The sequence below is a fragment of the Astatotilapia calliptera genome, chromosome 19, assembly GCF_964374335.1.
Source record: "Astatotilapia calliptera chromosome 19, fAstCal68.1, whole genome shotgun sequence".
In the NCBI taxonomy this organism is placed as follows: Eukaryota; Metazoa; Chordata; class Actinopteri; order Cichliformes; family Cichlidae; genus Astatotilapia; species Astatotilapia calliptera.
This window is the reverse complement of record NC_137440.1, coordinates 13,843,913-13,862,706: the sequence shown is the minus strand read 5'-3', so window position 1 is coordinate 13,862,706 and position 18,794 is coordinate 13,843,913. Positions and strand designations below refer to the sequence as shown.

The window sequence follows — 18,794 nt, the reverse complement described above, 5'->3', positions numbered from 1 at the left end:
GTGCCAGGGAGCGCAGGGAGAAGTGTGGAGGTGACTGCTCCGAGCGTAATGTCAAAAAAATTAACATGAATTGAACAGCAAAGTGACACCTGAGAGACATTTGGCAAGAGCGGTGTGCTGCGGCACCGCACTCCACTGAACAGCAGACAGAACGGGAAGCAATTCAATAACCGGGAACTCACACACACATCCCCCGCTGCATTGTCGTATTTAAAAAAGCTGCGAGGATCAGCGTGATGTAAAAAGAATAAAAGAGGCGGCGATGTTTTTTCAACATTTCTTTTACTGAGCTTTACACTTGTCACAGAACATCACACAAAATTACCAGAGCAGGCTTGCTCTTTTGTTATTTTTAATAAGACAATGCAGTTACATGTTCTCGATTCACACAAAAACATTGCTCCGTCTTCCATTTTTAAGATTACCGCTGATAGTGAATGGGTTTCGGTGTTTTAAATTCCTTTTTTTCCAGTTGAATGTGGGTGACTCTACCTAACAATGTAAATGTATCTATCCAAATCCTTTGGGCCTTAAGGTCATTATCATGGGAAAAAGGAAATTACAACAACTGGATATTTTATGTCCATTTTTTTAACAGCTTTGGCTTCAGTTTCTGATCCTCAGCATTCGCAAACGAGACACAGCATCAAACAAGACCCCCACGATTAGTCTCCTAAGTGTGAGAGCTGGTTTGGTGCAGTGCCTGGCCTTAGTTTTGAATCAAGTATATGTATTTCACATTGGCCTGACATATTTCTCCCCAATCAATGTGCTTTGAGTACATTGTGCTTGATTTCCGATGCACAAAGACGCAAGAAAACTTGAGGGCACATACACAGACGTGACTCTCGAGAGGATGGGCATACTTTCAGAGTTCAGTCATAATCACAGTTCATCATTTTGGAAAATACTTATTGTTTTATTTTCAAGAGATTAAATCAGAAGGTGTTAGCAGTTAGCGTGTCATACAGCTGACCATAAACACCATAAATGGGAGGACTGGATCTGTGCAAAGGAAACAAATCCACCATCCAACCAGAAATCTTTAAAAAAACAAAACAAACAAAACCAACATTGCTCTATATATATTTACAGGATCTAATTATCATGCTGTCAACAAAATCTTTAAATTCCGAGTGTGTGATCCAGTTTTATGTTTTTTAGATTCATGTGATTTTTGGTAAACCAACAACAAACCTTCCCCGGTCGGATATGACGAGTATAAATGAGGTCTTTAAACATTTAGCATTTAAAGGCTTAAACATCGCTCCTTCAAAGTTTGCAGAACGTTTGTGCTTTGTCAGAAGAGGAGGTGCTAGAAAACATGCATTCCAAAGTACAAAAAAAACAAAAACACTTTTCAGGTGTCTAAATTTAGTTGAACATTTTTTTAACATCCCTGCATTTAACTACATGCCCGTGTCCTGTTTTAGTCAAACGCAGTCGCTTGGAATGCGAGATAGCTACGTTAAAAACAAGAACAAATACATAAACACGCCATATACATGAATCTATAAAAACACTAAGGCACTTTGAAAATGTGATTTAACAATGTTCATGATTGTGTTGTTTTAAAGTAATCTGAAGAATAAACGATATTGTGCCGCCGCCGCACTGTCGCGCGCCATAGCCTGAGTCAGCGTCAAAATCAGCAGTCACGCATAATCATGTGTGACCCCCCCCCCCACCCCGATTTATTAATAAAAACAACAGCTCAGAATCAAGTTTTTTTTTAAATGCTACATATTATGTTGCAAACACACACACAGAAGCAAACACACACTCCCAGATCCACAACCCATTATTTCATAGGCTTGTTTAGGGTCCTGAAACGAGACCGTCGCACCAATAAAAAAGCCCCATTTGAGACCTTATGCTTTGTGCTGTGGGGCTTGAAAATGGTCTTGCAGACAGTGCAATAGCAAGCTTCACTTCACTTTGGGGACCTAAGACCCCGCCATATGTGACCTTGGTCTTTATAATTGTTTGAGAAATGTGTGCAGTGCCAACAGAGGCCAAGAAGAGGCTGTTTTTCTTCATCTCACTAATGCTAATGACAGCTGTGTCTGTGTACCCTGAAGTATAATAACCCATTAAAATAAAGCTGACTTGGCATTTCTATAGTGTAGGTAGCTTCCACCTTAATCTGTTATGAGACAGTTGTCGTCATCATTACATTTTTAGGAGACTTAGAATGCTATTGAATTATTGTCTGTGAGCCCTCCGATGCCAAAAGCTCAGCTTGTGTGGCCCTCTTTCTGTTGCAGTACAGTCCCACTGGCACTGTCTCACGCCTTCTTCCTCCTCCTCCTCTTCCTCCTCTTCTTCCTCCTGCTCTCCCTCCTCTTCTTCCACCCTATCTGTCATGCAGCTGTCCTCTGTCCTCCCGTGTGCATCACCTAGCAGGGTCCTAGTCCTACTTTTCTGGCTTGATTTGTTGCTAACGACATCAACCGAAGGCCCCGCTTGTCTTCTTTCATCATCGTCTTCCTCGTCCTCCTCCTCTTCCTCCCGCTCTTCTTCCTCCTCCTCATTTTCCTCCTCTTCCTCAACATCGTCATCCTCATCATCACGATCATCCACGGCCACTGCCAGCCCTAACTTACTATGGCTGGCCAGCTGAAAAAACGAGGAGGAGTGCGGTGCAGACGAGCAGGAGAGCGCTGCATCGTACATGGAGAATGGGAGGTGGAGGTAGTGTCCTGCGGCGGCCGCGGCGGCGTAGATGCAGCAGCATGTCTGGGCACAGTCAGGGCGAAGATCCCCCTGTCCCCCACGGACCATTCGGAAACGTTTGCGTAAGGGCGGCCCGGCTTGGGGCGCTAAGCAGATGCGGGCGGGCACTGCTCTGTGGAGTGCCTGGTGAGCGGGGTTAGTGCTGGAAGGCAGGATGCAAGGGCCAGAGGCAAACGCTGGGTTGGGCGGAAAGCACCAGTCAGTGCTCTGGAGGAGGATCTCTGCTCGCAGACGCCGAAGGAGGTTGTTAACAAGAACGGAGCGGCGGAGGAATGCCTCGGGGTCGTCGATGAATCGCATCTTCTCCAGGGAGAGGCGCAGCACGTGGGCACGCTCCTCCAGAACCGGTGCAACCTGAAGGACAGTTTTCCATTAGATCTACCTGTCAGTGACCTGCCTCAATTAGTAACAAAATACAGAGACGGAAATAGCTGGACTTAAAAATATTTGCATTAAACAGCACTGATACTGTAAAGTTTGTGTTTCGGAATAAACTAAACGCTTCACTTTTCAACAGTCTTTCCACTTATTCTGTCTCAGTGTGTTTGTACCAATACTTACAGTCTGGCAGTATGTCCTGAAGCTAAAGGGTGCCTCATCATCATCATCAACAAACTTCCTCTTGAAGTACGCGATCCTCGACATTGAAATATGATCAGGAACTCGTCTGCAGGATGACTCTGCGCAGAGAGGGAGAGAGAATATCACCATTAATCATTTGCACTGATGAACTATAAGTTTTCACCATTACTGCGTGACATTAGCTAACATTAATCACCGACTGAATATAGAATATTTAGACTCCTGCTACTTAAAGGAACAGTTCCCAGTCCAGCCTGTCGTGCTGTTTATCCAGCTGTATTATTTCATCTGAGATGCCCAGTTTCGTAGAAATCCACAGTAGAGATATCCACCTTCTGTTGAATATATTGGACGCAGCTGGCACGTGCTATCATGCCAAAAGTACATTTGAAAGAGTCAGCAGCGGTGTCTCTTTTTAGAACCTACGACATGGTTACTAAACAAATCCACAAACCTTGCAGTTGCCTTTAAAATACATAAAACTACTCACAACAAGGTTTGTGGAGCTGATTTGTTATATATTTATTTGAGTAATCAGGTCTCGTGATTTCTGCAAAGAGACACTGCCGCTGTATTTTGGGTCGCTTTAAGCACTGCAAGCTTGAGTGTCATCTGCCTCGTATGCGAGCGAAAAGAGACATCTCTGTATCTCCAACACTACGTGACTCACACCTGAATAATCTAGATTTATAAACAGCACCACAGGCCAGAGGCAAAAACAGATCAATTTGATTTGGGGGTAAACTGTCCCTGCAGGCGTTTATGCAGAAGCCAAAAATAGTAAATATAAATGAAATATTTTTATATTGAAATTAATGTGCACACTATGGGGATGTTTAAGACACTGAAATACATGTTAAGATTTCAGAAGTGCCAAAGAGAGACACAGAAACTTTGTGAGGCGACCCCGACTAAATTTTTTTATTCTTGGGGTGAAGTCAGGGGACAAAACCTCAGAGACCAGGGTCAGAGAAAGGTCGGAGTCAGAGTTAATACTTTAGCTGAAACATCTGTCTAATGCAAGACTAAAATACCAACATATCTTTTGAAGCTTTTGCAGGGTCTTTGTCTTATGAGTGGGCTCTAAATTAAAATGGAACTAAGAAGCACATGCCAGCCTGCTACCATGTTAATTAGCTGACCGCTCAACACAACAGCATCTGCTACAACCTCCCATAAGAAGCGCTGCATGCTTACATTCTGGTTCCTGGAGAGCAAGTCGCCTTGATGAGGCTTGGGCAGATGGCTCAGATTACAAGGTCGAGCGTGGCCACACAACTGTTTTAACTCTGCTTGTTTTACTCAACAACTTTAATTGTGCAAGTTTGAATAAACAACTTAACTATGCAAACATCAGTCTGTGTGTACCTGGAGTGAATTGTTCTTCGGAGCTGCATGGCGGGGCGGGGTTTGACAGGCAGGTCTTAGTGCAGCGCTCCGACTCCCATATGGGCTGGTAAGTGGAGAGCGGAGGGTCTCCCTCTGGGTCCAGGAAAGGATTCATGGACAAAACAAGGGTCATCTCTCTCTCCTAATCAGGTCTGGAATAAACAGAATAAAAGAACGACCAAGCTCAGCCTCCACTTATAAAGACATCACATCAACTTACGCAGTATTTGGAAACAGAATGATAAACTGAGTTTGGTTTATCCACTATTAGCGGTTAATAATGAACCGGTTTCCATAAATCTCACAAGCGCTCTGCATATGTTCCCCTAATGACGCAGTAAATGTTAACAAGCTGTTTATCTGATGCTGCCAAATACATTGATTTTGCGTGGAGGAGTAACCAGCTTCTGTTCGAGCTGCATGACACATCTGAACGGCAATAATGGCGAGCGCTAAAAATTGGCAGATGGTTGGCAGCTCCGTTATATGCGCAGTTCTGTAAAGCGAGGGACAGATGGAGAAATGACACCCACTCACACCATGAATTCCCTATTGATTAGTTGGTGGGAGACTTGGCGAGATGTTTGACACCAATTTGTTCGGTGAAATGGATCCCACACATCAAATCACACTGGGAAGATTGTGTCAACAACATGATAATCTAGGAAGCGAAGGAGATGACGTGCGCGGTGCCAGCAGGACCGGAGCACAGGGCATACGATTTGACAACATGTTTCCAACAGGCACTGCGCTTATTTGATTCTTATTAATGCTGAATTAAGTGTGAACAGAACAAAATATTTCACTCTGCACCACCTTACGTTTGAAACTGAAGTGACGCCGCTAAGACACCAAGATATTACTTGGCAGCGAGCAGCAGTAACCTGCCAACTGAGCTTTTTCAATCTGAAAACAGAGCCCTACTGTGAATATGCCGAGTGGCCCGACAGCCAAAATCTGTCTGTGATCCTGCGAATCAGCAGAGAGACGCCGAATCGCTCTTTTGATCACAGTGAATGGCTGTCATTTGGTTCACTGTTGATATTTTCCCCCCTTCATGCAGAATGCAGAGCCAGCTGTTTGAGTTATCAGCTGCCGGACCTCCTTGTCACCACCTTTCCTCCTCAAAGCTTCTCCTGCCCCTCCTCCACCTGCCCGCTCGAACAGATATCATCGCCCACAATCCATCCTGACAGACCAAACTGAGGCGACACCATCTCAGCCTCACCCCTGTTGGGTAGCTGATTAAAATGTCCGCTTCAATAAGCTCCCAGTTTTGCTTGGCTGAACAGTTTTATTTCTCTGTGCAGCTTTTCTAGCGTTTGCCTTTAACTGACTAATCAGGCACACCTAAAGCCAACGAAACATCAGCTCAGACAGAGCTGCTCTCACCAATCCAATCTACTCGTCCCCGGGGAGTAATGGATTACACACAACGGCGGTGCATACAGCAGACATGCTTTAAAACTCAACATTGCCAGTCTTGTGCTATTTTTTTTCTACACCACTGCAGTTGTTGCAGCAATCTGGCAATGTAGTTAATTTTATGCTCCATTTTATCCTCACTCATGAACAAGACCCCCTGTGAGCTACGACCTCATGATTTACACGTCGCCGCGATTGCACGAGCTGCAGCATCGGAAGAAATAGCCAGCGGGGTCAATGAAAGTGAAGTGCATATTTAGGAAATTAAGCTGATACAGACAAGAGAACAACAAGTGGTTAAGCTTGCAATGGAAAAATGTAAATGCAAACATCAAGAGAGAACAAAACAAACCAAAAAACTGTGTTTGGCAATCCACTGAATTACTGTCACTGCATGAAACTCAGCCTCTTTGCAAAGCTGTGACCTAGAGAGGGTCATTTAAACGTCCACTGCCTCGCGATGGGTAAACGCGAAAACATCTAAAAGTCGGTTAGAGTACACACTCTTTGGAATCGACCAACATTGAGAAGACAGGAGTAACACCAAAGATCAATAGTCTCTCCTCATCATATCACATATTTTCAGACCTGCAGAATTAGACAATATCATTTATGTTTTCGTACTTTGGCTTTTCATAAATCACTTCTTCAACAAAGCTGCGTCACTTTTTGCAGCTTTGCTTTCAAACTAATAAAAAAAAGTCACACAGTGACACAACCAGTCTCTTTTGAGGTTAAAGTGCTGTTTTTGTCAGTTTTAAAATGTACTAAATAGAGCACACACTTAGACCAATATTGATTTCTTTTAGGCAGCTAAAATCCACTTTGCTGCTGACCAGTTCACATGGCTTTAGCTTCTATCCCGGGCTGTGCTCCTGTCTGCTGGATCCGCCTGTTATGAACGGTCACAGTTTTTCAAGATTTCAATAGTCATGCTACGCAAAAGCAGAAGAGAACACTGGATATTGGTAAAGTGTATATAAAGTACATTAAAGTGTACAAATGGGAGAAACATGTAAAACCAAAGATGATTATAGTAGACAAAATATTTTGTGTGGAACAAATGAAAATGAAAAAGTGACATTTGTAAAGGTATGTAAGGAAAACACATCCACCCATCTTTTTAATTGCTTATCCACTTAAGGTTGGAGGGAGATGACACTGGGACACTGGGAAAGAGGCAGGATATATCCTAGACAGATAAGGTCAGGATGATACGGTTGGGCGAGACGTCCAACAACCAACATCAGTCCAGCAATCGCTGAACATTTGGGAACAAATTTGATTTGAAAAGAAAAAAAAGGGCTGGGAAGCTGAAGAAATGAGATGAAGGACTCCCTGCAGCCTCTAAATGAACAAAGAAATTTACTGCAAGAGGTTAACATAGCATGTTAGCTCAGAAAGGAGACAAACTTGGAGAGTGCTGTCCTACTTAATCATTTCAACTTCTTGTTTGAAGCCAACTTAATGCAACTTACTTAATATTCATTTTGTAAATTATGGTTCTGTTAGTTCAAGTATGGATGCAGTCTCCCTAAGATGCTTGAGGTTTTAAAAACAGGATTTTGGGTGACACCACAGTGGCTTTGTCCATCTTCATCACACACAAATAGGCTTAGAGGAGCAGCTGGTGAATTTTGACTATATATGGAGGAGAAAGTGATGATTTTAAACACTTGCCCTAAATTTGAGGTAACGGGCACACAGACTGTGGTACTGTGGTTGGGGAAATTCAGCAAGCAGATTTTAATGTCGGCACATGTGGAGGAATCAGACGGAGAACAGGCCAGAAAGAGCTTGAGGGTTTTCTTCTGACTCCCCGCTGGAGCCTGCAACTCAGCTATTCTGGTTTTGGTCATAATCCACCATGTTACATTGTGAATTATGCACATTTTCTAACATGCTGTCAAATTAGTCAAATCATACTTCTGTGAACTGCATTTCACTGCTGAGGGTTTCCACACCTGAGGACCACCAACTAAGGCCAATTATGTCACTGTTATTGAGCGCTAGTGCCATGCTTCATTAGCAGCTTTGGCCCCTCTCATCTCTCCACCCCAAGCTGCTTTTTTGCCCTCAGCTATTTTTCCCTCCATCACCTCCCCTTACCGCTGCTATTGCAACGTTTGCTCGGGCACAAAGAAACAAGCATGCCATTACTCCCTCTGCCCTCCGTAGGGACCTCCATCTCGACATCCCCTCTCCCTCCTTCGCTCGTCTCTTTCATCCCCCCACCCTCTCCGCCTGAATCCCTCTCTCAGTCTCTTGCTGACATCCTTTCAACAGCGGTCACAGTTGACAGCTCTCTGAACCAAGGGGGTGAAGAAAAACAATGAGAATGCCGACAGAGCAGCTTCCCTACATGTGCAGCAATACTTCTTGTTCTTCAAAGAAAAGGAGGGGGAGGAGGAGGAGGCAGTGAGAACAAGTGTGTGTGTCTGTAAAAGAAGAAGGAGGAAGAAACGGAGGGTTGAGGAATAAAAGCAGGGAACGAGGAGAGAATAATCTCTCCTCCCGTTCTTTTTCTGAATGTGTGCATTTCAGGGGCAAAAAAACAGAAGAAAAAAAACTGAGTGCGCACAAGTGTGTGCTAGCATTGTGTGAGTGCTTCACCTCTGTTCAGTCACAGCTCCTCTGGCTCCATCCCTCTTATCTTTCTTCTCTCGCAGCTTCCCTAACTCTGTCTGACTCTCCATCTCGCCTTCTTTTTCATTACACTCTTTGATGATGAGAAGTTAATTGCGGTGCCAGGGCACGAGACAAACCGTGGGAGGGATACAGAGAGTGATCGCGAATAGGAAGGAAGACTGAGGGGGGGAAGCGACAGAGGGAGCGCGGGATAGATGGTATGAGTCAGGGAACGAAAGATAAGTGCCTTAGGAGCCTTGTCATGAGTGGAGACAGATCGCCTGCAGGGATGATTTCTGCTGCTGTGATTGACTCCCTCCCTCCAGCGTTGAGACAGGCAGGCGAACACACACTCAGACACACACAGCTTGATGTGTCCTGAAACATTTTGAAAGGGAAGCCAAGAAAGGACCACAAATGCTGACCACGGTGCTCAGACACACATATTTCTATGGAGGTGTTCAGTTATCACAGTACTCCGCAAAGGTGTTGGACACGTCGCATGCTTACATAGTCATTTATCATGCAACACCATTAGGGTGTCAAATTTATTCTGCACCACGGCTGCAAACGTACAGCTAACATCGTGATCTTCAGCCACAAGGAGAAGAGCTTAAGAGCGAAACTACAAAACTTTATAATGTCAGGTTAAACTTCCCAAGTAAACCATCCTATGAAATGTAAGTTGCAGCTGGGATTTTTTTATTGTTCTTTGGGCCTAAATAAAGTGACAAAATCCAACAATAGAGAGGATTACAGATGAATCCATGACACACATTAACAGAACTTATCTGGTGTTTTTTCCTCAGCTTTCCTTCTGCCTTCATCCTGTATTAGATTTTAAAAATTTCTCACATTTGTTTTGGATATGGATTACATTTGATCCTTCTCATGAGAAATACGCAGAAATGCGTCTGTGACCGGCAGTGGGGCGAAGCAAACCCCACTGCTTTTACATGAAAGGGCACAAGCTCCACATTAGTTAGTGTGTATCTTAATTATGGTTTTAGTGTCGTAGAGTTCATTAATCCTGACATTCCTTGATAGCCCCCAAGGTAAAGCTAAGTAGGTCAAATTCATTTCATAGTGCAGCCCATCAATGGGAAACATCACAGAGTCGGTCTGAGATCAGACAAAGAGACACGACAGCCTGAAACAACAGAACCGTGACAGGTTTATTGGAGAACTTGAACAGTTCTAGAAATAAAGCTTCTATATAATGCATTTAATATTACATAAAAACTGTATTTATCTAATTACTGATATGTCTCGCTTCTTGTGTTCATATGTACGCTATACATATTGTTCCTGCTGTTCCTAGAAACTGCTGCTGTAATACATTAATAATCTGCATCTCATTATCTATGTAAATGGCTCATGTTGGTTATTTTAGGTGTCCATTTATCGATACACGTTTTTAGGTACACCTTGCTAGCACGAGGTTGGACTCTTGGTACTGGCAATTCTTTTTCTTAATGGAAATGATTGAGCAGGGTGCAGATTTTTCGGCTGAACACCTATGATGAGATCTGGTGTCATGTTTAAAAAAAACGTTCAGTTGCTCCTTTGGTACCAAGGAGCACAAAGTGTGCCAGGAACATATGACTCACAGCATCGTGTTTTTCAAATATTTGAAAAATCCATGACTCCAGTTTAATGAACCTGTGAGAATTGGAAGCTGAGCTTCCTGTTCTTAGCTGACAGGACTGGCTTCTGGTGTGCTCTTCTGCTGATGTGCTCTGCACTCAGAGATGCTCTTCTGTGTTGCATTATCTGAGTTGCTGTTGCCTTCCTATTAGCTGAAAGTGATCTGGCTATTTTCTTTAACCAATGACATCTATGAGATGTTTTATCCCTGAACGTCGAACGTTCCCTGTAAACCCTAGAGATGGGAATAGCAGCCCATCTGCCACCAAGAGCTATGCCACGTTTAAAGTCTAATCACCTCTCATTCTAATGCTCGGTGTGATTTTCAGCAGGTCGTCTTCATGCCTAAGTACACTGAGTCGCTGCCATGTGATTAGATATTTGTGTTAATAAGCAACTGAGCAAGTATACCTAAAAAAGTGTCCGGTGACTGTATGTGACAAAAAAGTTGGTTTTTCTTGACGTGAATGTTGGCGTGACACCTCCTATTGTACTGTGACCCTCCTGACTGGAAACCACAGCTACAATCTTGTGAGTGGTGTCACACATACACCTCCAACTATGACGGTGTTAACAGCTGGATTTTACTGGACTTCGGTGTTCATCTTCTTCATTTTTCTGCAGCTACATGCCTTAGAAGTGAACACTGTACCACTGCCAGCAGCTTTTGTTTTCACATTTTGTTTGCAACTGCTGCACAGCATCCACACACACACACAGCAGGTTTTTATGCTGAACGTGATACTCTGTAGTCACAGGCATTTATGACATTAAGGTGGGTAAACCAGGACCCTCAGCTCACAGTGTTTTAATATATGAGAGCGTGTTGTCTGCATCTTGTCAGCTGCTGTTTTTTAGGAATATTTAAGAGAAAAAAAAATGAGCACCAGCCAAACATGGGGGATTTTATTTGTCCACTGATTCTGAGAAGCTTTGAAGCATGTCTCTAATAAACTCTGTGCTCTCTCTCAAAGTATTTTTCTCTGCGGCCTCAAAAATGCTAATCAATCCAGCATGTGTTTAACAGAGTGTGTGTGTGTGTGTGTGTGTGTGTGTGTGTGTGTGTGTGTGTGTGTGTGTGTGTGTGTGTGTGTGTGTGCTAAATGTTTACTCCCTGTTTCTTTGGCCAGGTTTTTACTTCAAGCCTTAGGGGAGCAGATAGCAGGGAAAAGATGTCTGTGGTTTTCGCATCAAAATAGATCCCGGACGGCCTGAGAGCTTCGCACACAAACATGCGATGTGTCACGACGTAACAACCACGCAGAATCAAGCAGATAAATTGTGCAAAAGGGAATTGCGCAGAGGACACAAGTGTGTCGGCAAGATTTTGTTCTGCCATATTCCATTGCAACAAATGCACAGCCAGAGCAACAAGAGCACAAATTCTGACAAGGAGCAACTATGTTTGCAGTCCTCAAATCTTAATAAAATAAATAAATAAATAACCTGCTGCAGATGTTATATAGCTCTAGATAAGTAGGTAATATTATAAGTGTGAACACTGGGGTCATGATTAGGTGCTTCTGGGTAAAAAAATGACCTTTGACACAGAGATATATGAGCAGTAATGTAAAATGTGGAAACATCAATGTAACTGCAGTTTCTTCTCTTTTAATGAGTAAATTAATTCCTTTTTAATTTTAATTATTGTCCAAAAGATGAAAAATCTGTAACACTAAATTGTTATTATTCAAGTTTAAAATACAAATTGGGATATATCAAAGTTTCTATAAGAAAGTCCAAAAATGAACGAGTTCTGTATTTCCTGAGGTGCTCGGTCACTGAAGGGCTCCTTTGATGGCACTGAATGCCAGTAAGGTGAGGTGAAATGCATTTAATACAATGCATTATAAAGCAGTGGGTATCAAACTCTCTGGCCCCAAAGCACAGAAAAAGGGCAAACCAAAATTTCAACACGCATCTGCCTAAAAAACCTGACGTCAGTTCTCGACTTTAATGTCAGATGAGGGCCCTTTTGAGCACGACACCGACATTTCTTTTTGCTTTTAAAAACACTTTGTCTACTTCAGAAGAGCTGACGGTCTGATAAACTCTCTCTCATATTTCATTTCCAGGTGCCTTTACAGCTGGTATGGCACCATGTTGGTTGGGACTAATATCATACATTTAAATTGTATTAATTGCTTTTTGTACCTCTGCAGTAATAATAGCACACCCAGGCTTGCTGTGGGACACCATCTGGAAGATATAAAGCCCTGAGAAGCACACTGATATTGACCTTATGCATATGCATGAAGCAAAAAAAGGCTTTTAAAAATTCACTGTCAACAGCGTCAGCTCCTGTCACTGTCAGCCTTTGTGTGTGTCAGTACTTGCTCCTGCACAGATACAGGCAGGTGCGTGCGTGTGCTGGCAGTTTGTGTGGTGGACCAAATCTAAGCGACACATCTCCACAGTGGGAAGATAAGTGGGTGTAGCCCTGAAAGAGCTGCCTGTGGTTGCGTTGACGGGAGTTTCAACAGCAGGCTTCCTCAGAGCTCTGTGATCTCACGGCAGGCACTTTGGATCTTGCAGGAAGAGGAAAAAGTTGAGTGTCGGCACTGCCTTCGCTGCTCCCTTGCTTTTCTTTATAGTGTGATGCCTGCTGCCTCTGCTCACACACAGACACTGAATGCTGATGTGATGTGACGGGGACAGCGGCACTGAAACCTGTCACATGTGGAGTACCTGTTGTGTCTAGAGATACCTGGCCAGATGCATCAATACAACACGTGGTCTTTTCTATCCTCAGTCTCGCTTTCACTACAGAGGCTTTCAAATACTGAAAGCTTCTAGAAATGTGCATCTGACTGCAAATGCAAATAAAGTACAATTAAATGTGGCACAAAAGCAGCCAGAAACCCTTTCGGCAACTCAAAACTTTAAACAGCATCATCTACAATATGGATACAGAAATGTGTACTAACGAGAGCTTACACAGTCAATAAATGTCATTCCAAAAGGATGCAGCTGCTTGCACTGATTCTGCGCTTCATTAACTGCATTTCCACCCACCTGTTTGTGTAACACAGAGTTAAAATAGCACCTTCAAAGTGCGAAGCTGAGAGTTGGTGAATCAGAAAATGTGACAAAGAGCAACGGAAACAAACTGTACATAAAGTGATACAGCGAGACAAAATCCTGGCTTTCTATCGCTTTGGGGTTGACTTGTTTTGCCGTTGTAATGTTAAAAATGTTAATTTAGTAGCGTGTCTGCCTCAAAATTCAACTCACTAAATAATTGACCACTAAAAGAACTTGGAGTTGCATTTGTGTCAGCGATCATTTTCCACTTATCCAACGCCAGGTCATTTTGGACGCAGGCTAGCAGGATATTGGAGGCATCCTTCTCCCCAGCAAAACTTTCCACTTCCTCCCAGGTGATTCTGAAGCGTTCCGAGGCCAGATAAATAATAAAGTCTCCAGTCGGCTGTTCATGGAAAACCTTCAAAGGGAGTCACCCATGAGGCACCCTGACCCAATGCCCACATCACCTCAGCTGGCTCCCGTTGGCATGAAGAAGCAGCTGGAAAACTGTATACAATGAATTTCTCATTATGCAGGACAAGAGAACATAGTGCTGTGAACACCTCACAGTGTATGGTCACTGTTAACCATTGAGGAACAAATAACAGTGTGGAAGTCTTAGCTAGCAGCTATAATGTGGTGACCGTCTGATTGTTTTAATTAGCTCCTTTGGCGTGCTTTTTTATCCAGTTTAAAGCCAACATGCTTCCAGCTTCATCCCAGACTGGTGACCTATCCAGGGTGTATCCTGTTTATCATCCCCCACTTATCCAATTCAGCAACCCTGAACTGGATAAGAGGAAGAAAATGGATGAATAAAACCAGTATAATCCCATCTGTGAGGAGTTCATAAAATCAGTCGGAAATATTGGACTAATTGTGGTTATTTGGAAATTCTGAAAAGTTTAAAGTAAAACTTATTAATCAATCAATTGAAACAGAATAAAATCCCTGCTTTAGTATAATAAAATACCCACAATGTGTTTTTTATTATTATTAGCATTTTGTTTCTTTTTAACACTATCATTAGTATACACGATGCATTAAAAAACGAATGTTATTTAATAAAAATACGTAAAATATAAACAGAGATTTAGATGCTGACACACTTTGCATAAAAAATAAGTGCTGCAGGTTAATACCAGCTGGCAGAGAGTGGCAGGATGACTAATAAACTCTATGAGAGAGGATGAACTGAGGGTGATCAGCATACTTTAACTGAGAACTGTAAGCTAACACGCAGCCCACTTCTTCTCAATATGGAGAAGCTACGACCCATCAACGCGCCTGTTGAAGTGGGGGCGGATAGTGTGCGCGAGTGCTGGCATCAGAGGGTGAAGCAGCGAGAGGGAACAGATAGAGAGTAGATAATAGCTTTCATGACATCAAGATCTCCTTCAGAATAGCAACAACAAGGCACTGTGAGCCATGAATCAAAACTGAGACACTCAAATGGAAAGCAATTAGCCCCCTGCTAGTGAAGTGGACCGCAGTCAAACAGAAGCAGTAGCCATGCTGACTAAATCAGAGAGAAACGCTGCAGAGGTGTGAACAAAAAGTCAATCAACAGGTTTTTTTCAGAGATTTAAAAAAGCCCCGAGACACATGTCAACAGGGCTCGTATCGCTGGCCTTGTCGACAGACGTGGGCAGATACTGGATGCTTTTTCCTGTTTTTTGGTGTTAAGTTCATTAGTAATGCAATGACGAATTTAAAATGGTCAGTTATGGTTACAAAAAGGACTCCTGTGTGCTAATAAATGCCAAAACCAAGCTGAACCCCCCCCCAAATAAACACTGATATATGACCAGAATTTCACCAGTGGTACACATCTGGCAATACAAAAAAAAAAAATCACAAATAAGTCCAGCTACTCTGAATGTCCCAATTAAAATTGAAATACAGCACGAGGCAAAATTCCCACCATCTGAGCTGGAGCTGTGCAGACTCTAAGGCAGTGGAGTTATGCTTTTATTTGGTCCAGATTTACGTTTTCTATCGAGCAGCTACAGAAAGCAAAAATGATTTCTGTCTGGTGTTTGTTTCAAGGTCAAAAACTGCAGCTCCCCAAGTAACTGCCTCCTCTGCTCTTACGCTAGTATTTTCTTTCTTTGCTTTTTTTCTCCTTTTTGCGTTGCATCTTTGATTGTGCTTGTGCCAGCGTGCAGCCTGTCAGGAGCTATCAGAGGGGCCGTCTTGGCCGCGGTGGCGTGACTAAGCTGGGTTCAGGGCCCTCGAGGTTTTCACCGGGCGCTCTTCTTGCTGAGCGGTGACACATGTGTTGTGACAGGGAAGCTGCATTATGGACTATCTGGGGACGGCTTGTTGTGGCTGTGAGGGTTCACGGGCCGGGGTTGTGTGTGAGTACGTCACTGCCGATGCTCCCAGAGGTGGACATGCCGCACATTAAAGACAAGCAAGGGCATCGTGTGTGTTTGTGTACAAAAAAGAAAAGAAGAAAAAGCCACCACATTGTCAGATGACAGTATAACAAATCCACTTTGCTTCTTCCTTCTGAACCTGTGCATGAAACCAAAGGTGATTTTTTTTTTAAGCTAATAAAAAAATGGGAGTGAAATCCTCCAAGACTGCACATGTGTTAGCAGTTATGATAAGTGATTAACTACTTTTCCTTTCTGGAATGTGAGGCATTTTGAAGCAGTGTTTGTACATGTTGCATTAATTCTGTCAGGTCTAAATTCACCCCAGACACCCACACTAAAGCACTGAAAGAAACCTTTGAGAAAATTCCTCTTGAGCCGCAGGATCTCGGGCTGTAAATACTGCCCGTGAGCTCCTTGCTATAAGCGAGAGCCGTGTCGCACCTTCCTCTATTTTTACACTTAATTGTGCAGAAACAAACTTGCGTTATCCTTTCCTCTGAAGTTGCTCTCCGTCCTTGTGTGTCATTCTGGAGCACAAAGGAGCATTCATGATGGGAAAGCTGTGCCTGAGGGGGGGGAGGAAAAAAAAAAGTCTGGGGCTACACCCTGCGGTCCTGACACACACACAAAAACACTCACTAAAGCAGCTCAACTTGTCTTGGCTGAGACCTTTTACACAAAACAGAGCAGGGAAAGAGAGGGACAAAGGGGATGATGTGAAGCCAGCCAGCTATCATCACCACTGACGTCCCTTCAGCATTATTTTTCCAGACTTTCCTTTGCAGTGGAGTCTCTATAATCCACTACATCTATCCTTTTTCTGCTTTTCTGCCTAATTACATACCAGTGCAGGTTTGTGTATGAGCCGCACACTTGTTAATTTTATGCTTGGCACCAGTGCGCTGAATCTCCTTAAGCGTACACTACATGTCTGCTAAGAGCCATGTTTTGCAATGCTGCTCCAGATGTGAGTCTCTGCGCCCCACTGAGGGAGATGAATAGCTGGGGGGGCTGCAGGCTACCTACAGGTTCACATCCTTAATGAGCAGAAGAGTCTGCTGAGAGCGAGATATGATTGATAGCTCAGCAACAGAACTGAAAGGGGGAAATCACAGTGAGGCTTTTGATAAAGACGGTGGGGTGGAGGGGCTCTGGCAGGCAGCAAAGAGAAGGGATCTGGCATCGGACTTGCCCGAGCTGGATGCCAAGAAGCCGTCCACCGTGCTGCAGAAGCCCCGACGCTTCCTCTTGTTACAGCGCCTCTCGTCTGTACTGTCTGACCTGGATGTTTCTCCCTGTTGCGTGCTTCACTATATTCCACATAGCACTTTTCACCCGCCTCCAAGGGAAACAAATAGCAAAGGTGGAATTCCTGGCAAGTGACTCCGGATGTTGTTGGCAGCGAGAGGAGGTGAAGCGCATCCAACACTATTACCAGTCGGCTGCACTCGAAGCCTTTATTTCACCAAAACAGCAGATACAGAAAGGCGGAGGGAGATGATGTTTATTTATTGCCTTCACTCCATTACATGCCAGGCTGGAATTTTTTAATCCCATCTGGGGCTAACAGGGTGTTAATAGTCCACCCTGGGAGCAGTGGATGCTTGTGACTCTAAGCCCGAGAAAGCACAGAAATGACATCAAGGAGACAACAGAAGATCAGGATTGAGCTAAATCGCCTAAAAGCCTGTCCTTTCAGAAGGCAGCAGTAATACAGGCAACCGCCACTTCAGGATTTGCAGCCAAGAGCAGTGGCCACAAAAATAATGAAGTGAGGCTGGATGGGTGCCAGGAGGGTGGCTGGTTATGTCAGCCTGCGTAATGTGTAGGACCTCGGTGTCTGTCACGTCAAACCAGTGAGCTATTGAGCGCCCCGATTCTCATTAGTCCCGCAGGTAGCAAGATCTAAATCAGGTTTATCCAACAGTTTACTCAGGTCGGTAAAATCAGGAGGACGCACAAAAACAGTTTCAATAAACATTTTCCATTCACAACTTAACATGTAGCACATTAAAACAAAATCATAAGCTACTGTTTAACAAGCAGACTGAAAACAAGGACCGCGCAGTGATTCAAAAACGAACCGAGACCATTTACTACTTCATTTTAATAGCCTACTTTTACTTTCCAGCGCCGGGATCCTGAGCACGTTCACACATTAGAGCGAGCAGATGTGATCTTACCTGACTTGAATTGTTTGGACCTCGTCCTCGGCTCCACACTTGCTTTGTGGTAACGGCAGGAATCCAAGGTGCGTTAATGAAAAACGAAAAAACAACAACAACCAACTACTAAATAAATACTACCGCGTCCTCCGGCGGCTCTGCCTCGGTCTAATTTTAGACTCCTGGCAGACACGCGAGGCGCACAGGCGGGTTTAAATACTACTTGTGTAATTACCAGTTAATTAGCGACTTGTCTACATACTAATCAGTGAGCGCGCGCCGTTTTTCTTACTGCACCCGCGCGTTTTTCTAGACTGCAAAGGTTGACAGATGCTGCAGCTGTTTTATTTGATGTTTTCTTGTCTTCTCTTCGGCGGAGGGATAAAGGCGAGCCCCAGCGCTGTCTGTGGTAGTCCATTCACGGTGCTTCTCCGCGCAGAGGGTCCCGAGCTGCTCCCGTCGGTTGACAGTTAATATGAACGTGCGGCGGAGAGAAAACAACAGCAGCAGCGCCGCAGCTCCATCCCGACCAGTACTGCTGAGGAGTTCACGGCCTGCTCGGAACTTCCCCCACTCTCCCGTTCTGAGTGACTTATCGCGCCCGCGTTATTGTATGTCGATTAATTTTATATTATTTTTGCAAAAAGCACCCGCAGAAGAGCGTTTTTATTAACACGTGATAGGTTGTTATGTGGGGGATCCCTGGGTACAAATTAAAAGTCAGCCAATTCCAATGTCATGTCCACGTGGTCGAGACGACCTGCCGAAGTTCAAAGCCACCATCAGAATGAGGAAGAAAGGTAATTTAAGT

At 43.8% G+C, this 18,794-nt stretch overlaps 1 protein-coding gene across 1 annotated transcript; it reads right to left on the bottom strand.

Annotated features, from left to right (window-relative positions):
• Positions 1-321: 321 nt before the first annotated feature.
• On the bottom strand, positions 322-18,523 carry sertad4 (SERTA domain containing 4). Its single transcript, XM_026151069.2, has 4 exons — positions 18,002-18,523; positions 4,687-4,859; positions 3,298-3,416; positions 322-3,090 (listed from the first exon to the last, which is right to left on the bottom strand). Exons 2-4 carry the CDS (start codon positions 4,838-4,840, stop codon positions 2,206-2,208), a joined length of 1,158 nt encoding a protein of 385 aa, XP_026006854.2. The 5' UTR covers positions 4,841-4,859; positions 18,002-18,523; the 3' UTR covers positions 322-2,205.
• Between the last annotated feature and the right edge of the window lie 271 nt (positions 18,524-18,794).